The sequence below is a fragment of the Oncorhynchus kisutch genome, linkage group LG14 (genome assembly GCF_002021735.2).
Source record: "Oncorhynchus kisutch isolate 150728-3 linkage group LG14, Okis_V2, whole genome shotgun sequence".
Classification (NCBI taxonomy): domain Eukaryota; kingdom Metazoa; phylum Chordata; class Actinopteri; order Salmoniformes; family Salmonidae; genus Oncorhynchus; species Oncorhynchus kisutch.
Genome location: NC_034187.2, coordinates 16,949,264 through 16,968,595, shown reverse-complemented (window position 1 = coordinate 16,968,595; position 19,332 = coordinate 16,949,264). Strand labels below are relative to the sequence as shown.

The window sequence follows — 19,332 nt, the reverse complement described above, 5'->3', positions numbered from 1 at the left end:
ATTTATTTATTTTAAACCTTCCTACTCATTCATTACTGCTGCAGTGCTTGTTGTAGCGTTTATAACATAAACAAGAACTCACTCAAAAACAGCAGCTCTTTGCTCTATTCATTGATAGTCTCTCTAGTCATGGTTTTAAACATTTTGAAATCTCACAGTATCAACTTAGCTGGAGCTTTTCTTTAATGCCTGCTACGTTACTGCAGACAAGGTCATCTAAGCCATCTAAGTGGCTAGCGGTAGGCCTCCCTGGGCCCGCCGGGAAGGCAGATTTTGTACCTTCTGACACATGAAATGGTTCAAAATGGCAACAGTTGGCCTACCCGGTGCAGCTGAAGCGGGTGCACCTACCGTCAACAGCCCATGATGAATACAAAAAAAACAAATGGGAACGCAAAGGCTTTATCATTGGGGTTTTTACAGAAATGTTTGGTGATGGACTAAGAATGCCTTGGAGATCACCGAGTTGGTGACCACAGCAATAGAAAGTTGAGTAAAGAAGTTAAATCTCGTGCTTCTCTCGGTGGGCTGATATTTCTGCACAGCAGTCCCCCGGGAGCTGCAGCTTAGCGGTAACATCGTCTGTAACTAGAAGGTGGCCTAAAAAGCATTTCAAGAGATTCTCAATTACAATTTTGTAAATCCAGGAAAAGTCTCAAAATTACTACAATTAGCATTATCTAAGTGAGCACACTGTCATGACGTTGTCATGACGTTGCCCTCTGAGTACAGACAACCAGACTGCTTCTACAACCAGACTGCTGTGGGCAGAGTGAGGTCGTAAATTCCTAAGGAAGACCCTGCCTCATGGACACGCAGTATTAGAGAGAGGGTAAACTTTCACAGAGGACAAAGCAAATCCTTCCACCTCACAGAACTTGAGGTATGAACACATTTCATGTTCCAGAGAAAGTATAAAAGATTGGTGAAGAATCCAGCTACGAACTGGTGCGTTTGTCACAACTTGGGAAGCTCATGAGAGACGGTGTGGCCACATTAGCCTAACTAGACCATATGGATATAAAGGCTTGTGGCCACATAACGCTGTTTATGTAATAGCCTCAGATATGAGGTTTACATCTAATTGTTGTTTAAGATGACTGAGTGAGGATGATACTGTTTGTACAATGGTATAATATGATTGTGGACTGTTTAATGAAGAAAAATACAATTCCCTTTTGATTTGAACTAAATCAGAGGATCACCCCTGAGACCAGTTAGGGTCAGAAATCCTGGGACAGCCCTCTTCTGCCATTCTGAATAAAACAGAACTTTGAGAAATTATCAGACCATGTTTTTCTCCATTAGGGGAGGACTAAGGTTGAGACCAAGCTTACCTCAATTACGAGAGGGCTAAAAGGTGTAGACCATTGCTGAATCTTTTTAACCATACCACGTGGTTAAACTCTGAGACTATCGATACCGACAGAATGAGAACAAGTCTTTGATACTAATTACTAGTCTGCAGCTAGGAATTTGGCATCATTGAATGCGAAGAACGACAACCGCCGAAACAGCCATTCTAGAATGAATGTCACTTTGAACTATCCCCTCTAACCAAGACAGAGAGAGTGAATGAGAAGGACAAATCCTACAAAATAAATACTTTTCACCAGCGAACAGGACGACACACTGAGCGTAAATATATATATATTGATTGCAATTGTTCCCGAATGAGTGAGCGTTCATGTGTAAGGGATTAGCATTTTAATTGTTATAATTAACTCTGTAGGGACTTCTTAGTCGACCCCGGTTCAGCCCACTAGGGCACATTCTATCATTTCATGTAACCATATTTACTGTTGTTTATGCATTTCTGGGAATTACTTAGTAATAAATAAATGATTTAAGACAATTGATGTATGAATGACTCAGTGAAGACTGGATTCGTGCAGATTTACAATTTACAACGTTTGGAATGAGACTAACGTGAGGTAAAATAAATAAATCATTAATCAGAAGACTATTGATCAGATATGAAAATATATGAAAGGTTATATTGGGAAATTATAACTTTGTAATCTGAATACTTTCCTTGGTGGCCCAACTTCCTAGTTAATTACAGTTACATGATTATTCAGTTTAAATCGAGTAACTAATTACAGAGAATCTTTGATAAAAACGAAGTCTTCAGTTTAATGATAGTAAAGACACGACAACACTGTGCATCCCAAATGGCACCCTATTCCCTATGAGCCCTAGTCAAAAGATATATACTATAAAAGATATTAGGGTGCCAATTGGGACAATTCTTTGCAGGAAGGCATTATGACGTGAGGGGGAGTTTTGCTGGCCTACCCAGTGGAGCCTTGAGGAACTTTCTCTCAATTCCCTGTTGGATGTGGGCCAGGGCCTGAGCCAGGTAGTGGACAGTGTTGTTGACCATCTGAGGGGTGTTGGGGCTGGTGGACGTTGTGGTCATACTCTCCCCCTTCAGTTCCTGTAGCCTGAACAATGACACCTGTAACCTGAACAACATGGACAAGACCAAGAGAGATTGTGTTAAACTTTGACTCCTGGGGAAGCACAGTCTAAGATACTGTGGGGATAAAAACATTTTTTAAACAGGAAGGTATGTGGAATGTATGACCTATTGTACCAGATGTTGCTTGTTCTTGGGGTCATGAGTTTCCCCATTACAAACATTGACAAAAAGAGTTCCACACCACATTTTTACAAGTCTGTTACCTATAGTTAGCTAGCACACTTTGTACATGGCACTGTAACTTACAATTTACCTTATTTTAGCACCCCAAAAAACATAATACTTCCAGGTCAACTGTAATATGAATACTATTATAAAGCACAACTTCTCCCCTTTCCACAAAATCAATGACGAGACCTTCATGCTGCCCATCCCCGCATGATTTGAAGGCAATGAGCTCCGTCGGGTCTTTTTTGTTTATTATGTTGGGTGGGGAAACTGCTTTTATCACTGTCCAATTTATCCCCTCTAAAATGTAAATAAAACACCATAAGAGTTTGTCATTAAATACCTATTTGAAGGCTTCGAATTTGAGTCAGGTTTAGGGCGGCGCTAAAGTTATCTTCAGAAGTAAACAGCGACTGTCACGGCTTTTGAGAGTCATGATGGCTTGCAGTGATGACGCAAAAAAAGAATACATTCAGCTAATTGACTAGGTATCTGTCCTTACCCAGTCCCTTTCCTGTTTTTAATCCGTGAGAGAAGAGCTTCACCTGGTGGAGAGAGGCTGTACGACATCACAATTTAACGTACAGCGTCAGAGAGGTTAGTTTTTCCCTTACTTTTCTCCAATACTATCGAGCCATTACCATGTCAATCAATGCTTGAATAGGAACCTACAACTCACCCCAGATTTTGACGACAACACAGTCACTACAGTCCCATTAGTTTTCATTGCAGCCTCGTTTGAAAACCGCGGTTGCGCAAATTTGTATGGACTGGGGTTAGTCAACAGAATGCTTTTTCTCAACTAACTCACACTGTAACCATATATCTAGCTAACCTCTTGGTCTCAGCCTTCAGCTCCTGTAACCTGACCAGTGAAACCCAAGTAGTATGAATGCCCTGACTTCTCCAGAGGCCATATCGCAGTAAATGCTGTACGGCCACTGCAGAGATTGGATTGACCATGCAGAGCCTTTAATGGTCCAATTACATTCGTATGACCACTAGGGCCGGGCAATGAAGTTCTCTCCCGCGAACCTTTAAAAACATAGAACGCAGCTACAGTAACATGTCGGTAATATATAACCTTCCAGACACTTAAAAGTGCTGCATCAGAAGCGTCGGTACCTTTGCAGTCAGTAAAATTTAGGGCCGGCATATAAATGTTATATTGTTTCCCTGACAACAATAAACGTCGCTGATTGATGTCCTGCTGTGTTGTTTTTTCATGGTAGGGTAGCTAGATGTGCTTTCAGTCTACTAAATGTCTTGGTAAGTTAAAAAACTTTAAAGTACTTTAAGGAAAGAGCAGTCCGCGCGCAAGACAGCAGGCATGCTAGGATTGACAGTTCTGGTTGCCTAGTGATGGAAGTGAGTCCCGCTTTAGCGCAGCGCTACTTTACAGACAAGTAAAATACCGTTCATATAAGAGAAGGTTTCGTGTCGACGTTTAGAAGCCGTAGTGTAGCCTAAAAGACATGCCGTAGCACTTTCAAAGGGCCACATACCATTCTATCTGAAAAGGGTAGGCCTAATCGATACAGGCTATACCAGTAGCCTACGGTCATTTCATATGAGGCAAACACACCCCCACCCACTCAACGAAGATTAGCCAATTCCGTGCTCGAAAGACTGGCCTGAAGATACTGTACCTCCATCTCGGTCCCATGAATAGCCTAAGCTAGGATATTCTACATGCAGCATACCAAAGACTGAACACTCATCAGTAGCAAAGAGAAAGAGCAGGCAGGGTAGTGCGAGAGAGGCGGGGCAGGCATGAGCATGTGTCTTGGTAATCTACATCTCGCAATTGTCTTGCAAATTCACCTTGTTACCTAAAGTTCCTCTTCCTCTGGTTTTATTTCAATTACACAACTTTCCCCAAGCCTTTATAACCAAATGGTCTAGTTAGGCTATAACACAGAAAATAATGCTGTGACAATGGCACTGATTTTAATTGTGGGGGAGGGGGGATTCAGTTCGGTTCCCAACTTTGTTTTAACGTTTACACCCCTAAACCATATTGATTATAGCTAGCTAATGTCGGTGCACAAGATGACAGACTGGACTTTGATGTGGTGAGTGTACAGTACTTACCTGTCTTTTTTCAAGTAATGTATTTCCATGTTCTCCAGGTCACAGTTTTCTCTTTTAGTGACACCATTCTCCTTCAGCTCAGGGGTCAGTAGTTCATAGTGGCCTTCCTCCAGTGCTTTCCTCCATACACTCCTCTCCATCACCTACCATACAAGATATCAGACAATAAGCACCCATGTTTTTACTCACTGAAATTTACATCTGTATTTAAAGTTTGGGAGTTCTCTTTTTTGCATTCAGAAGCAATTCATGACTCAACATACAGCACTTCTGCATACCAGCTCATTCCTCATCTTACCCAAGTGTAATTACCTAATCATTACTATAAGAATGAACTGATTTGCACTAATGAAAGTCCCTCTGGATGAGATGATATGCTAAATGACTAAAATGTAAAGCGGTTGCATCTCAACTTTTTTTACTATGTGAAATAAAACAAATTATTAATCAGAAAGAGCTATTACCCAACCAAAGCCTCGACTTGCCCGTGTACCCTGGCAGATGTAGTCTAACCTTGACTTGTCCCAGTGTACCCTGGTAGATGTAGTCTAACCTTGACTTGTCCCAGTGTACCCTGGTAGATGTAGTCTAACCTTGACTTGTCCCAGTGTACCCTGGTAGATGTAGTCTAACCTCGACTATTCCCAGTGTACCCTGGTAGATGTAGTCTAACCTTGACTTGTCCCAGTGTACCCTGGTAGATGCGGTCCTCTATATCTAGCAGCAGGTCTCTCAGCCTGTTGCACATGAAGTCTTCAGCAGGAGCCGCTGTGCCCTCTGGGAGAAGAGCAGAAGCAGCCTTGGACTTGGCTGAGACAGCTTTGTTAACACCAGCCTCTGGTTTAATATCTGGAGAGAAAAAAAGACAGGCAAAACAGTGAGTATCCCAAACGTCCAGTAGTTTGGGATATTCCACTCTCTCATTTAGTCAATCATTCACTCCTGAAGCGATTGTCAGCTGAAGTACAGTGAGACAAATCAACATAGCCGACTTGATGACAATTGATGTAAAATAATAAAAAAGTGATTGATTTGCCATTTGGATCAGGTTGCTCTAGTCTAGCCAGAGGCCTCTCCTAGTCAGTACCTGTCTGGTGGTAGCGGTCAGCGGTTGCTGTACAGAGGAGCTGTGCAATACGTTCCTTCTCCTGCACCAGGACCTCCTTCAGGGTGCTCTCCCTGTGACCCCGTGGATTCAGGGCCTCGATCAGTGCCTCCACCTCCTGGGGACTGCTGTAGAAGGCCCAGTGGTTAGGACGATTCACTGGGGGAGCAGAGCTGCTCTGGACGGGGGCTGGGATGATGGGTTTGGAGTCAGGGTCTGGGGTAGAGCCTGTCTGAGAGAGGTCCTCTGGTTGTCCGGCCTCGTTCTGAGACACCTCCATCTCCTCAGCCTTGGCTGACTCCTGTTCAGAGGTCGGTTCCTGGGGATCCAGCATGTCCTCAGTCAGGCCGAAATAGTCATCTTCCACGAAGAGGGCAGATGTGGAGGGGAAGAGCCAGTAACGACGGTATAGACGGTCACGCCCCAGGGGGAGGATATAAGTGCAGGCTGCAACCTTCTGGATGCGCTCCTGGAGATCCTTCTCTCTCAGCTGCTGCTCAGCGCTCACCTCTTTAGGCTGCTTCTCCTGGAGATTGCTGCCCATCACTAAGGGTGAAATCAAAGGATTGTGTTAGAATAGCAATATGTAACTAACCAGAGGTGAAAATATTTGACAATGCATTTGGAACTGGACTACAGAATATAGCACATTTTCATTGCAAAATGTGCATTCTAGTGTTATGCGCAACAATGCGCAACTGAAGGTTATTACTCTTCCTAGTCCTGTTGATCGCCTGCTCCTCCTCATCTTCAGTCTGATGTTCCTCCTTCAGGCTCTCAGTGCTGGTGTTCATCTCTTCAGTGTTCATGTCCCCGTTTCTTCCTTCCATCAGCTTTTCATGTTTCTCTTTCAGCTCTTTCAATTTCATCTCCTGTTCTTTTAACTTCTCCTCCTTCCTCTTCCGTACTCTGATTGCAGCCTCTTCCCTCTCTCTGCGGTGCTGCTCAGCCTTCAGTTCCCTGAGCTCCTGCTTGGCCTGTCTCTGCTCGTCAGCGCTGTCCTCTATGAAGTCCCTGGTAGACACTAGAGTCAGCAGCTTACCACACAACGCATGGAGGATCTTCAGCTTCTCACCTGGGACAGAACACCAGACAAATTACACACAATTTGATAAACAGTACTTATTTCCAAGCATGGCTCAGAAGTGTGATAATTTTGGAGTGAGAACTGGAATTCTCAAAAGACAGATATGTTGTAATGATTAAGCGTCGCTCTACCGTTGTTTCCAGGAACCCTAGAGAGAGAAAAGAAAGCTTGCATAGTCGTTAACTCCGTGGCTGTACCATTACTACAGCTTAAATGGTGTGTTTCTAGACCAAACAGTTCACCAGATATGACCCATATTACTGGGAAACTTGTTTTCTTCCTGAGTCTGATTGACAGGCCTGATAACTTTACTAGTAGCCTACATCCAAACACTTGGGGGAACAGAAAGAAAAATGGATAGCTTCTTCAGTTCTGCTTCTTTTCTTTAAAAAAAAGAGGCTGTCTGTGTATGTGTGTGTGTCAGTGTCACCTGGCAGCAGGTCGTAGACAGCAGTGCAGGACAGCCTCTTGAGCAACCCAGGGTTGGCCAGCCTTAGCTCAACACAGGGGTCGTCTGTAGAGCCGAATCCTCCACGTTTCTGGTAGCGGAATTTGGCGTTGGCAGAGTTGCAGTCGGCCCCCGATGCCAGGATGTGCAGCCTCAGGATCTCTGACAGTGTACAGCTGTCCAGGTCCAACTGCTTCAGACTGCAGCCTACAGAGACATGCACTGAAAAGTCAGGCTCTCAGTACAAAATAAACAAATATGCGAGTAGTTGTATATGAACATTGACTATATTAAAGATTGTAGTCCTTCGCTCACCTTGGTAGAGCTGAGGCCAGGCAGCAGCCAGGGAAGCCACAGCACTGATGGCAGACTGGGTGGGGTCCGCATCATCATCCAGAGCCTCACTCAGATCTGACAACAAGGAAGATTCACACCCTGACAAACTAATAGATTTTTCAATATGCTAAACTTTGTAATTAGTCAGTCAATCCTACAGCCTGGGTGAAATGTCGCCATTGATAACTTTGTATTGCTCACTACCAAAGTATATTTGGTGACCAATCACGATCGGTTAAGTAGACTAAACAGGGTGTTGACAGTAAACAAGCGTTGTCGAGGCCCGTTTCTGTCCCTACCTTTGGCGTCAACCTCAGCCACCTGGTCGCGGGCCACCTCCTCCTGCTCCTCAGCCAGGGCCTGGAAGATGGCCGAGAGGAAGAAGAAGAGCAGCTCACAGAGTGGCCCCTCTGGGTCTGACCCCACCAGGGCCTCCTCCAGAACCTCTGGAACACACAGACAAGGCCCAACAGTCAGAAAACTCCTGACAACACATACACACTAAACCAGACCGTCACTGAACTTTCACACAACTAACTATATTCTAATATCAAACATGGGTGATAAACCTAAAGTTGTAGAACCAGTGATTGTATTTTTACAATGTTTTGCCAGTGTTTCTCACCGAGTGTGAGGCCTTCTGGGAACTCGTCCTTGAGGTCAAAGATCTCTCCGAAGGCTTTGAGGAACTCCAGCACCATGAGAGCATCTCCGAACAGCTCTGCAGGCAGACGGGTCTCCACCGGCACTGGGGCTGGGAGATCCTGGACATGATTCCATAGAGGAGAGTCAGAGGCCTAAACATGCTAACTTTACTTACCAACTTAGAGATCCCATTTAGGACAATGTTTCACCACCTTTGTGTCTTAAAACACAAAAGGCTAACATGGACGCAGAGGAGTTTCTGCTGTATAGCCAACCTATATCGAACACAGAAGTTGCCTATACAGCACCAACTTTCTTGTATCAATGAGAAAAGGTAAGCGTTTCAATTACGGGGGATAAGGCCAAACAGAAACTAGCTAAGGTTGGGGCTGCTTACCTTCAGGTCGTCACACTCCATGTCTTCTCTGGGTTTGCTCCAGATCTTTAGTCTCTCTGCATATTTCTTCTTCTCCTCCTTCAGCTTCTCTCTCTCCTGCAATATAGTATTACGATCCATACAGTGTAATCTATATTAAGTGATCTGAGATGTTGTATGGTGTACAGATGTAAATTAAAAACCCAGTGACATCGATAAAAAAATAACGTTAATCGTAACATACTTTTTCCTTTTCCACTTTCATGCGTTCTTTCTCATCTTTTCTCCTCTGCTTCTCCTCTTCAAACATCTTTTTCATCGCTTCCCTCTTCTTTTCTTTGTCCTCCTTCTCTTTCTTTTTGGCCCCCAGGTCATCTTCCCTCTCCCGATTGGCATTTTCATGTGCTGAACATGACAGATTTATTCAAACACATGGTCACCATTCTTGATATATAGATTAAATGTGGCAGCCAAACTATGGGATCATTCATACATCTTTTGGCACAGACTCATTAGCACTTACATGCTAACACTGCACTACTTTTTGCACTTACATGATAACATGCTAAGAATTATCTACTAATATCCAACTGATCTACTGGACTCACCCGTAGCTATCATCTCCTCTTTCTGCTGCATCAGACGAAGCTTTTCCTCCGCTGCCTACAGTAAAGGAAATAAATAATCAAAACGCAATCGTCTCTTAAAATGGTTCACATTTCTTCACAAGTCATACTGAGCGAATTCATGGTGGAAGTCAAACAAAAAGTTAGCATGTACAATATAATAAGATTGTTATGATTATTCAGCGAATGTTATAACAAAGGGTGTACATATGGGATGTGTCCCAAATGGCATCCTATTCCCTATACAGTGTACGACTTGACCAGGACCTGTAGAGCCATTTGGGACAAGTACATTGCCAATCCTCACCTCTCGAGGAGAAGAATCATTCTTGGGCCTGCTCCGCCCTTTAGGAGGAGGACTGAAGACAAACACAGGCGGCTGGTCAGGGAAAAACTGGGAGAAGTGCTGTTCTGCCAACTTGTACTTAGCAACAGTTGATGCCTAAGCATGAAACACAAATAAGAAACTGTTGGCAACAACACTAGCGCAAAATGACAGTTCCTTGATTCTAGGGCTGACCAAAATTAGTCGACAGGCTGTTGGTTGACAAATATTTTTTTTTGTCGTCAAGCAGTAGCGCACACACACTTTGGGAAGTATTCAGACCCCTAGACTTTTCCCACATTGTTACATTACAGCCTAATTCTAAAATTGATTTTTTAAATTCCCTTCAACACACAACAACCCATAATGACAAAGCAAAAACAGGGTAAGAAATGTTTGCAAATGTATTAAAAATAAACTGAAATATCACATTTACGTATGTATTCAGTATTCAGACCTTTCCCTCAGTACTTTGTTGAAGAATCTTTGGCAGTGATTACAGCGTTGAGTCTTCTTGGGTAACCGCTACAAGCCTGGCACACCTGTATTTGGAGAGTTTCTCCCAATCTTCTCTGCAGAGCCTCTCAAGCTCTGTCAGGTTGGATGGGAAGTGTCGCAGCACAACTATTTTTCAGGTCTCGCCAGATGTTCGATCAGGTTCAAGTCCAGGCTCTGGCTGGGCCACTTAAGGACATTAAATCTTCTCCCGAAGCCAGTCCTGCATTGTCTTGGCTGTCTGCTTAGGGTCGTTGTCCTGTTAACCTGCTCAGGGCCTCCGACTGGGCTTCAGCAAGGATCTCTCTGTACTTCGCGCCGTTTAATCTTTGCCTCAATCGCTCAGTCCCTACCACTGAAAAACATCCCCACAGCATGATGCTGCCACCACGATCCCCATAGGGATGGTGCCAGGTATCCTCCAGATGTGATGTTTGGCATTCAGTCCAAGGAGTTCAATATTGGTTTCATCAGACCAGAGGACCTTGTTTCTCATGGTCAGAGTCCTTTAGGTGCCTTTTGGAAGACTCCAAGCAGGCTGTCATGTGCCTTTTACTGAGGAGTGATTTCCGTCTTGCCACTCTACCATAAAGGCCTGATTGGTGGAGTGCTGCAGAGATGGTTGTCCTTCTGGAAGGTTCTCCCATCTCCACAGATGAACTCTGGAGCTCAGTCAGAGTGACCATCGGGTTCTTGGTCACCTCCCTGACCAAGGCCCTTCTCCCCTGATTGCTCAGTTTGGCCGGGCGGCCAGCTCTAGGTGGTTCCAAACTTCTTCCATTTAAGAATGACGGAGGCAACGGTGTTCTTGGGGACCTTCAATGCTGCAGAAATGTTTTATTACCCTTCCCCAGATCTTTACCTCGACACAATCCTGTCTTGGAGCTCTACGGACAATTCCTTTGACCTCAGCTTGGTTTTTGCTCTGACATGCACTGTCAACTGTGGGACCTTATACAGACAGGTGTGTGCCTTTCCAAATCATGTCCAATCAACTGACAACTCAAGTTGTAGAAATATCAAGGATGATCAATGGAAACAGGATGTACCGGAGCTCAATTTCAAGTCTCATATCAAAGGGTCTGAATACAGCCAACAGCTGTGTCTGTCCCAAGGTGCAGGAAACTTAATACAATGTTGCAAGTTCACTAGCACCTGCTTCAGGCCTGAGCAAAGTTAATAGTTGATACAATGTTTCCAGTTCATTGCAGACAGGCCATGCGTAGACAAATGTGATTTAATGTTTAATTTGTTAAGTAGGCTATTTTTCACATAGTTGGCCATATTGATTCATTTATTTTATTGAACCTTTATTTTTTTTTACCTTTATTTAACTAGGCAAGTCAGTTAAGAACAAATTCTTATTTTCAATGACGGCCTAGTGGGTTAACGGCTTGTTCAGGAGCAGAACGACAGATTTGTACCTTGTCAGCTTGGGGATTTGAACTTGCAACCTTCCGGTTACTAGTCCAACGCTCTAACCACTAGGCTACCCTGCCGACTAGGCAAGTCAGTTAAGAACTAATTCTTATTTACAATGACAGCCTGTCAAGAGGCAAAAGATGTCCTGCAGGGACGGGGGTTGGAATTAAATAGATGTTAAACCTAAAAAGGTATAATTTTCTTTATTAAATGATTGAGATATGAAGACTTATTATAAATGAAACTTCCACAAAAATGTTGATATGAAAAACATAACTGGCACCCAGATTGGTAGAACTGGTAAGAAATTGGCATTCCACATGAGAAAGGTTGCCGACTCCTCGTATAGCCTATTGTAAGCAACTTCAGGAGAGTAAAAGCCAGCAGGAGTTTGATAGAGAATGGTTGGGTCTGGTTGAGTTATCTAGATCTCTGGCTCTTTCGAGTCATTTGCGTGTTATTTCATCGAACAGTAAGCTTAAAGCATCAGATAAGCTCAATGCATACAGTGGATTTTATTTTTTTAAACGCATAGGGTCTGTCTATATGGAAAAATACACATTTAACATTTACAAATCGATTGGTCAACCAAAATGTGTCTTTTCTTTCGACCAAGGTTCTGTAGTCGGGGATGGCCCTACTTGATTCAAATGGCCACAAGATCCTTAAGAGTTTTTGCTTAAAAAGGAACACACACCAACGGGCATATTTCATAATATTTTCAAGTTCAATCTTAATACCTTGATCATAACGACTCCGTTCTGTGGTTCACAGTGCTGTTTGAGCAGCAGCTTTAGTCTGTCTCGTGAAAACGTGTTCTTCTTACGGCTAAAATAAGCGAGCAAGAGACAGGAATAACGGTTAGTGGTTCCATTTAAAAAGTCAGGGGGCATTAACTGTTGAATAAGAACAATACAAGCTACTGACTAACAATGTTCTGGTAGGTTAGTCTCACCTCATCTGACCAGCCTTGGTGAATATGGGAACACTGCCTTCCTTGATGGGCCGTACTTTGTACTTGAACACAGACGGGTTGACAGATTTCTTTGTCTTGCTTTAAACATGACGGGGGGGGGGGGGGGCAAAAAGGTATTAATCCATGCTAACAAAGAAACTAAACAGGGGCAAAGACTTGGTGTGCATGTGCAATGGCACCCTAGTCCCTATAAAGTGCATTACTTTTGACCATAGGGATTAGGATGCATATTCAGATGTAGCTCTGAATAGCTTGGTTTACAGACTGACCCATTGGCCTTTGATTTGGGGCTTTTAGGAGTGTCCTCCTCACTGTCACTGATGACGATGAAGTCCCCCTCCATCTGAAGTTTGGCATGCCCATTGACCGGCCCGTTGGAATGGTGGGGAGACTGCACATCCAAGATTTCACATAGCTGCCTGTAGGAAATATTCAAAACACATTTCAATTGATTGAAAAACACAGCTGCATGGTCAATCCGATGCCTGTATTGGCCGTGCAGCACTTACGGCGATACAGCCTCTGCAGAAGTCAGGGCACTTATACTTCTTCCACTTCGTGTAGCAGAGCTGTTGAAAAGAGCTGTTGTGAAGGAAGTTGTCAAGGAAGTGAGCTTGTTTAAACGGCACCATACCGCCGCCACCCAATCATGTCAATGTGGAGGTATACGGAGCCCTCCGCTTACTTCCGGGTAAAATGAGCAGTGTGAAGCAGGCGACTATGGGGTTATGTTTTTAGAGGACGCATGTCTCGACTGTCGCCTCTCCCGAGCCCATTGAGACAACGTCATAACCAGCAATTGGTAAAAAAAAAAAAAACACATACACAGGAAAAGTGGGAAGTTTACATACACCTTAGCCAAATACATTTCAACTCAGTTTCACAATTCCTGACATTTAATCCTTGTAAAAAATCCCTGTCTTAGTCAGTTAGGATCACCACTTTAAAGAATGTGAAATGTCAGAATAGAGAATGATTTATTTAAGCTTTTATTTCTTTCATCACATTCCCAGTGGGTCAGAAGTTTACATACTCAATTAGTATTTGGTAGCACTGCCTTTAAATTACTACACTTGGGTCAATTGTGTCAGGTAGCCTTCCACAAGCTCCCCACAATAAGTTGGGTGAATTTTGGCCCATTCCTCCTGACAGAGCTAGTGTAACTGAGTCAGGTTTGTAGGCCTCCTTGCTCGCATACGTTTTCAGTTATGCCCACACATTTTCTATGGGATTGAGGTCAGGGCTTTGTGATGGCCACTCCAATACCTTGACTTTGTTGTCCTTAAGCCATTTTGCCACAACTTTGAAAGTATGCTTGGGGTCATTGTCCATTTGGAAGACCCATTTGCGACCAAGCTTTAAACTTCCTGACTGATGTCTTGAGATGTCGCTTCAATATATCCACATCATTTTTCCTGCCTCATGATGCCATCTATTTTGTGAAGTGCACCAGTCCCTCCTGCAGCAAAGCACCCCCACAACGTGATGCTGCCATCCCCGTGCTTCACGGTTGGGATGGTGTTCTTCGGCTTGCAATTGGGCCATTTTTCCTACAAAAATAACGATGGGCATTATGGCCAAACAGTTCTATTTTTGTCTCATCAGACCAGAGGACATTTCTCCAAAAGTACAATATTGTCCCCATGTGCAGTTGCAAACCGTAGTCTGGCTTTTATAGGGTAGTTTTAGAGCAGTGGCTTCTTCCTCGCTAAGCGGCCTTTAAGGTTATGTCGATATAGGACTCGTTTTACTGTGGATATAGATACCTTTGTACCCGTTTCCTAAAGCATCTTCACAAGATCCTTTGCTGTTGTTCTGGGATTGATTTGCACTTTTTGCACCAAAGTACATTCATCTCTAGGAGATCGAACGCGTCTCCTTCCTGAGCGGTATGATGGCTGTGTGATCCCTTGGTGTTCATGCTCGCATACTATTGTTTGTACAGATGAACGTGTTACCTTCAGGCTTTTGGAAATTGCTCCCAAGGATGAACCAGACTGGTGGAGGTCTATAGAGTTTGAAGGTAGGCCTTGAAATACATCCACAGGTACACCCCCAATTGACTCAAATGATGTCAATTGGCCTATCAGAAGCTTCAAAAGCCTCGACATCATTTTCTGGAATTTTCCAAGCGGTTTATAAGGCACAGTCAACTTAGTGTATGTAAACTTCTGACCCACTGGAATTGTGATACAGTGAATTATAAGTGAAATAATCTGTCTGTAAACAATTGTTGGAAAAATGACTTGTGTCATGCACAAAGTAGATGTCCTAACCGACTTGCCAAAACTATAGTTTGTTAATAAGACATTAGTGGAGTGGTTGAAAAACGAGTTTGAATGTGTATGTAAACTTTCGACTTCAACTGTGTGTAATATATATATCTCTTGAATGAAAGTGTTTGTTTTGTTGCCCAATACATTGGTAAGTCACGTAGGAGATAGCAAATAGGAAACAAAGCTAAAATCACTGAAAACCCCTGTATTACAAGTCCATGGGGCTTCTAAGGTCCAGTTAGAGCTCTGCTACCACACCCCGGTAGGTCTCAACATTATACAGTGGGTTAGGGCCGGGTAGGGCCTGTTTTTCCATCAATAACTAAGGTACAGCTAGTACTCATGTATCATTAACATTCTGAAGCTGAGCCATTTGCTTGTGCACTGCTGCGTAGTACATATTCCATGTACATATAGCGTCAGAAGTGCTTCAACCTCTTTAAATAAGACTAAAACATTGTCTGACTCCACAGGAGAGATTATTTTACCGAAAATAAAATGTTCCTTGAGTTGAGTGACAAAGTAGCTGGTTCACAGCTAACTGCTCTCGGTCTCGTCACCAAGCAGAGGTGTTGCTATGGATACTCAAGTCATGCACAGAGTGCATGCAGCGCAAGACAGACGAGCAGCTAATGGAAGTTCTTTCTGATTTAGGGCAGGACCAGGGCTTAAATTTCACATTAGAAAATTGGGCCTAGATAGGGTAGAGTCTGAACGTCACGAGCATGGATAGGGCTTAAAATTCATTCAGTGCAAGGCTCTAGGTCTAGTTCATTAACTTGTTTAAAATTAGATTAAATCTGCTCAATAACTGTACTTGTAACAATAGTCATAGTAGCAGAATTGAAAGAATGGTCATTGTTGAGGCCCAGACTTAAAAATATTTGTAACAATACATGCTCGCAGTAATACTTAAACCACTGGCCTTCTCCCCCTTCCCTCTGCCCCCCCTTCCCTCTGCCCCCCCTGCTGTGGGTGCATGTTGCTTCTTGTCTGGCATTCTCTCGCTCAGCTACCTACTGCTAAGTTGTGATAATGTAATGTCTGGGACAACTCCTTTTGCTGGCTCAGCCAATCACAGAGCCTGCCTTAGGTCCATCCACTCAGTCCCTCCCGTTGTGTTATTTTCAAAGTTCAGTTTATGATGGCTGACCGATGTCCTCTTGGCTCATTTATTTAGATCCATATGCCCAGTGGCTTCTATAATCTAGTAGCCACAGGATAAGGACGGTGAGGAGACAGCCTACAGAGGGGAGGTCTGAGACTTAGTGTGGTCCCAGGACAACAACCTCTCCTTCAACATCAATAAAAACAAGGAGCAGATCGTGGACGACAGGAGTAAGTGTACGCTCCCATCCACCCCCACAATGGAGCGCGACATCCACACTGCTCAAATCAAAAGGCCAAAGCATACTCTTGTTGCCTAATAATGTTGGCAGAAGACTACCCTTAGTAGGACTGGTAACTATAGACTTAATGTTATGGGTACCTAGCTGCTCTACAGTAGCTAACAATAAATGTTAGGATTTTCTGAGATGGTTGTGCTGATGTAGGCCTAAATGTTAGGTAGGGGGAGGTCCAGAAGGAGTCAGTCAACTTCCCACTCAGGAAGTTGAAGAAATTATATATAGTACCAGTCAAAAGTTTGAACACACACTCATTCAACGATATCTTCATTTTTACTATTTTCTACGTTGTAGAACAATAGTGAAGTCATCAAAACTATGAAATAACAAATAAGGAATCATGTAGTAACCCAAAAAAAGTGTTAGATTCTTCAAAGTAGCCACCCTTTGCCTGGAAGACAGCTTTGGCCATTCTTGGCAATCTCTCAACCAGCTTCATGAGGTAGTCACCTGGAATATATTTCAATTAACAGGTGTGCCTTGTTTAAAGTTAATATGTTGCATTTATTTTCTTCTTAATGCATTTGAGCCAATCAGTTGTGTTGTGACAAGCTAGTGGTGGTATACAGAAGATAGCCCTATTTGGTAAAAGAACAAGTACATATTATGGCAAGAACAGCACAAGCAAGCAAAGAGAAATGAAAGTCCATAATTACTTTAAGAAATGAAGGTCAGTCAATGTGGAAAATTAAGGAAATTTCTTCAAGTGCAGTCACAAAAACCATCATGAGCTATGATGAAACTGGCTCTCATGAGAACCGCCACAGGAAAGGAAGACCCAGTAGCCTCTGCTGCAGAGGATAAGTTTAATAGAGTTACCAGCCTCAAAGTTTGCAGCCAAAATAAAGGTAACAGACACATAAATAACTGCTCGGAGAAGCCCGCGTGAAATCAGGCCTTCATCGTCAAATTGCTGCAAAGACACCACTATTAAAAGGACACCAATAAGAAGAAGAGAAGCCAATGTGTTTGAAGATGGCGCCGGAGGGGATAGCTGCAGTCTTATCGGCTCTTAACCAACCATGATATTTTGTTTGTTTGTTCACGTTGTTCGTAACTTGTTTTGTACATAATATTGCCGCTTCCTTCTCTTATGACCGAAAAGAGCTTCTGGACTTCAGAACTGCGATTACTCACCTCAAACTGGACGAAGAGTTCCTCAATGAGTTGGACGGGAGGGAGATACTGACACCCGACCAGACCCAGACTCCATCGGTAGGACAGAACAGCAGCCTCTGGTAATACACAGGGCGGGGGTCTATGCATACATGTTAACAACAGCTGGTGCAAAACCTGGACCCGTACAAATCAGCTGGGCTTGACAATCTGGACCCTCCATTTCTGAAACTATCCGCCACCATTGTCGCAACCCCTATTACCAGCCTGTCCAACCTCTTTCATATCGTCTGAGATCCCCAAGGATTGAAAAGCTGCCGCAGTCATCCCCCTCTTCAAAGGGGGAGACACCCTGGACCCAAACTGTTACAGACCCATATCCATCCTGCCCTGCCTATCTAAGGTCTTCGAAAGCCAAGCCAACAAACAGGTCACTGACCATCTCGAATCCCACCGTACCTTCTCCGCTGTGCAATCTGGTTTCCGAGCCGGTCACGGGTGCACCTCAGCCACACTCAAGGTACTAAACGATATCATAACCGCCATCGATAAAAGACAGTACTGTGCAGCCGTCTTCATCGACCTTGCCAAGGCTTTCGACTCTGTCAATCACCATATTCTTATCGGCAGACTCAGTAGCCTCGGTTTTTCGGATGACTGCCTTGGCTGGTTCACCAATTACTTTGCAGACAGAGTTCAGTGTGTCAAATCGGAGGGCATGCTGTCCGGTCCTCTGGCAGTCTCTATGGGGGTGCCACAGGGTTCAATTCTCGGGCCGACTCTTTTCTCTGTATATATCAATGATGTTGCTCTTGCTGCGGGCGATTCCCTGATCCACCTCTACGCAGACGACACCATTCTATATACTTTCGGCCCGTCATTGGACACTGTGCTATCTAACCTCCAAACAAGCTTCAATGCCATACAACACTCCTTCCGTGGCCTCCAACTGCTCTTAAACGCTAGTAAAACCAAATGCATGCTTTCAACCGATTGCTGCCTGCACCCGCATGCCCGACTAGCATCACCACCCTGGATGGTTCCGACCTGGAATATGTGGACATCTATAAGTACCTAGGTGTCTGGCTAGACTGCAAACTCTCCTTCCAGACTCATATCAAACATCTCCAATCGAAAATCAAATCAAGAGTCGGCTTTCTATTCCGCAACAAAGCCTCCTTCACTCACGCCGCCAAGCTTACCCTAGTAAAACTGACTATCCTACCGATCCTCGACTTCGGCGATGTCATCTACAAAATAGCTTCCAACACCCTACTCAGCAAACTGGATGCAGTCTATCACAGTGCCATCCGTTTTGTCACTAAAGCACCTTATACCACCCACCACTGCGACTTGTATGCTCTAGTCGGCTGGCCCTCGCTACATATTCGTCGCCAGACCCACTGGCTCCAGGTCATCTACAAGTCCATGCTAGGTAAAGCTCCGCCTTATCTCAGTTCACTGGTCACGATGGCAACACCCATCCGTAGCACCCGCTCCAGCAGGTGTATCTCACTGATCATCCCTAAAGCCAACATCTCATTTGGCCGCCTTTCGTTCCAGTACTCTGCTGCCTGTGACTGGAACGAATTGCAAAAATCGCTGAAGTTGGAGACTTTTATCTCCCTCACCAACTTCAAACATCAGCTATCTGAGCAGCTAACCGATCGCTGCAGCTGTACATAGTCTATTGGTAAATAGCCCACCCATTTTCACCTACCTCATCCCCATACTGTTGTTATTTATTTACTTTTCTGCTCTTTTGCACACCAATATCTCTACCTGTACATGACCATCTGATCATTTATCACTCCAGTGTTAATCTGCAAAATTGTAATTATTCGCCTACCTCCTCATGCCTTTTGCACACATTGTATATAGACTCCCCCTTTGTTTTCTACTGTGTTATTGACTTGTTAATTGTTTACTCCATGTGTAACTCTGTG

General features: G+C 43.9%; 1 protein-coding gene across 11 annotated transcripts in view; it reads right to left on the bottom strand.

The window, feature by feature from the left end:
- The window catches only part of LOC109904244 (bromodomain adjacent to zinc finger domain protein 1A-like), a 41,007-nt gene that overhangs the window by 17,191 nt on the left and 4,484 nt on the right, over window positions 1-19,332 (bottom strand). For 5 of the 11 annotated variants that reach the window (XM_020501477.2, XM_020501480.2, XM_020501476.2 and 2 more), the window contains 17 exons: window positions 13,098-13,157; window positions 12,858-13,007; window positions 12,568-12,666; window positions 12,353-12,440; window positions 9,678-9,812; window positions 9,353-9,407; window positions 8,989-9,149; window positions 8,766-8,861; window positions 8,349-8,487; window positions 8,023-8,169; window positions 7,703-7,798; window positions 7,370-7,594; window positions 6,565-6,927; window positions 5,835-6,398; window positions 5,421-5,596; window positions 4,748-4,890; window positions 2,299-2,468 (listed from right to left, as the gene is read on the bottom strand). In XM_020501477.2, coding sequence (XP_020357066.1) covers window positions 2,299-2,468; window positions 4,748-4,890; window positions 5,421-5,596; window positions 5,835-6,398; window positions 6,565-6,927; window positions 7,370-7,594; window positions 7,703-7,798; window positions 8,023-8,169; window positions 8,349-8,487; window positions 8,766-8,861; window positions 8,989-9,149; window positions 9,353-9,407; window positions 9,678-9,812; window positions 12,353-12,440; window positions 12,568-12,666; window positions 12,858-13,007; window positions 13,098-13,157 — 2,867 coding nt within the window. The remainder of the gene's footprint in view (window positions 1-2,298; window positions 2,469-4,747; window positions 4,891-5,420; window positions 5,597-5,834; window positions 6,399-6,564; window positions 6,928-7,369; window positions 7,595-7,702; window positions 7,799-8,022; window positions 8,170-8,348; window positions 8,488-8,765; window positions 8,862-8,988; window positions 9,150-9,352; window positions 9,408-9,677; window positions 9,813-12,352; window positions 12,441-12,567; window positions 12,667-12,857; window positions 13,008-13,097; window positions 13,158-19,332) is intronic. The other 6 variants (XM_031787938.1, XM_031787937.1, XM_031787939.1 and 3 more) reach the window with 2 other exon arrangements.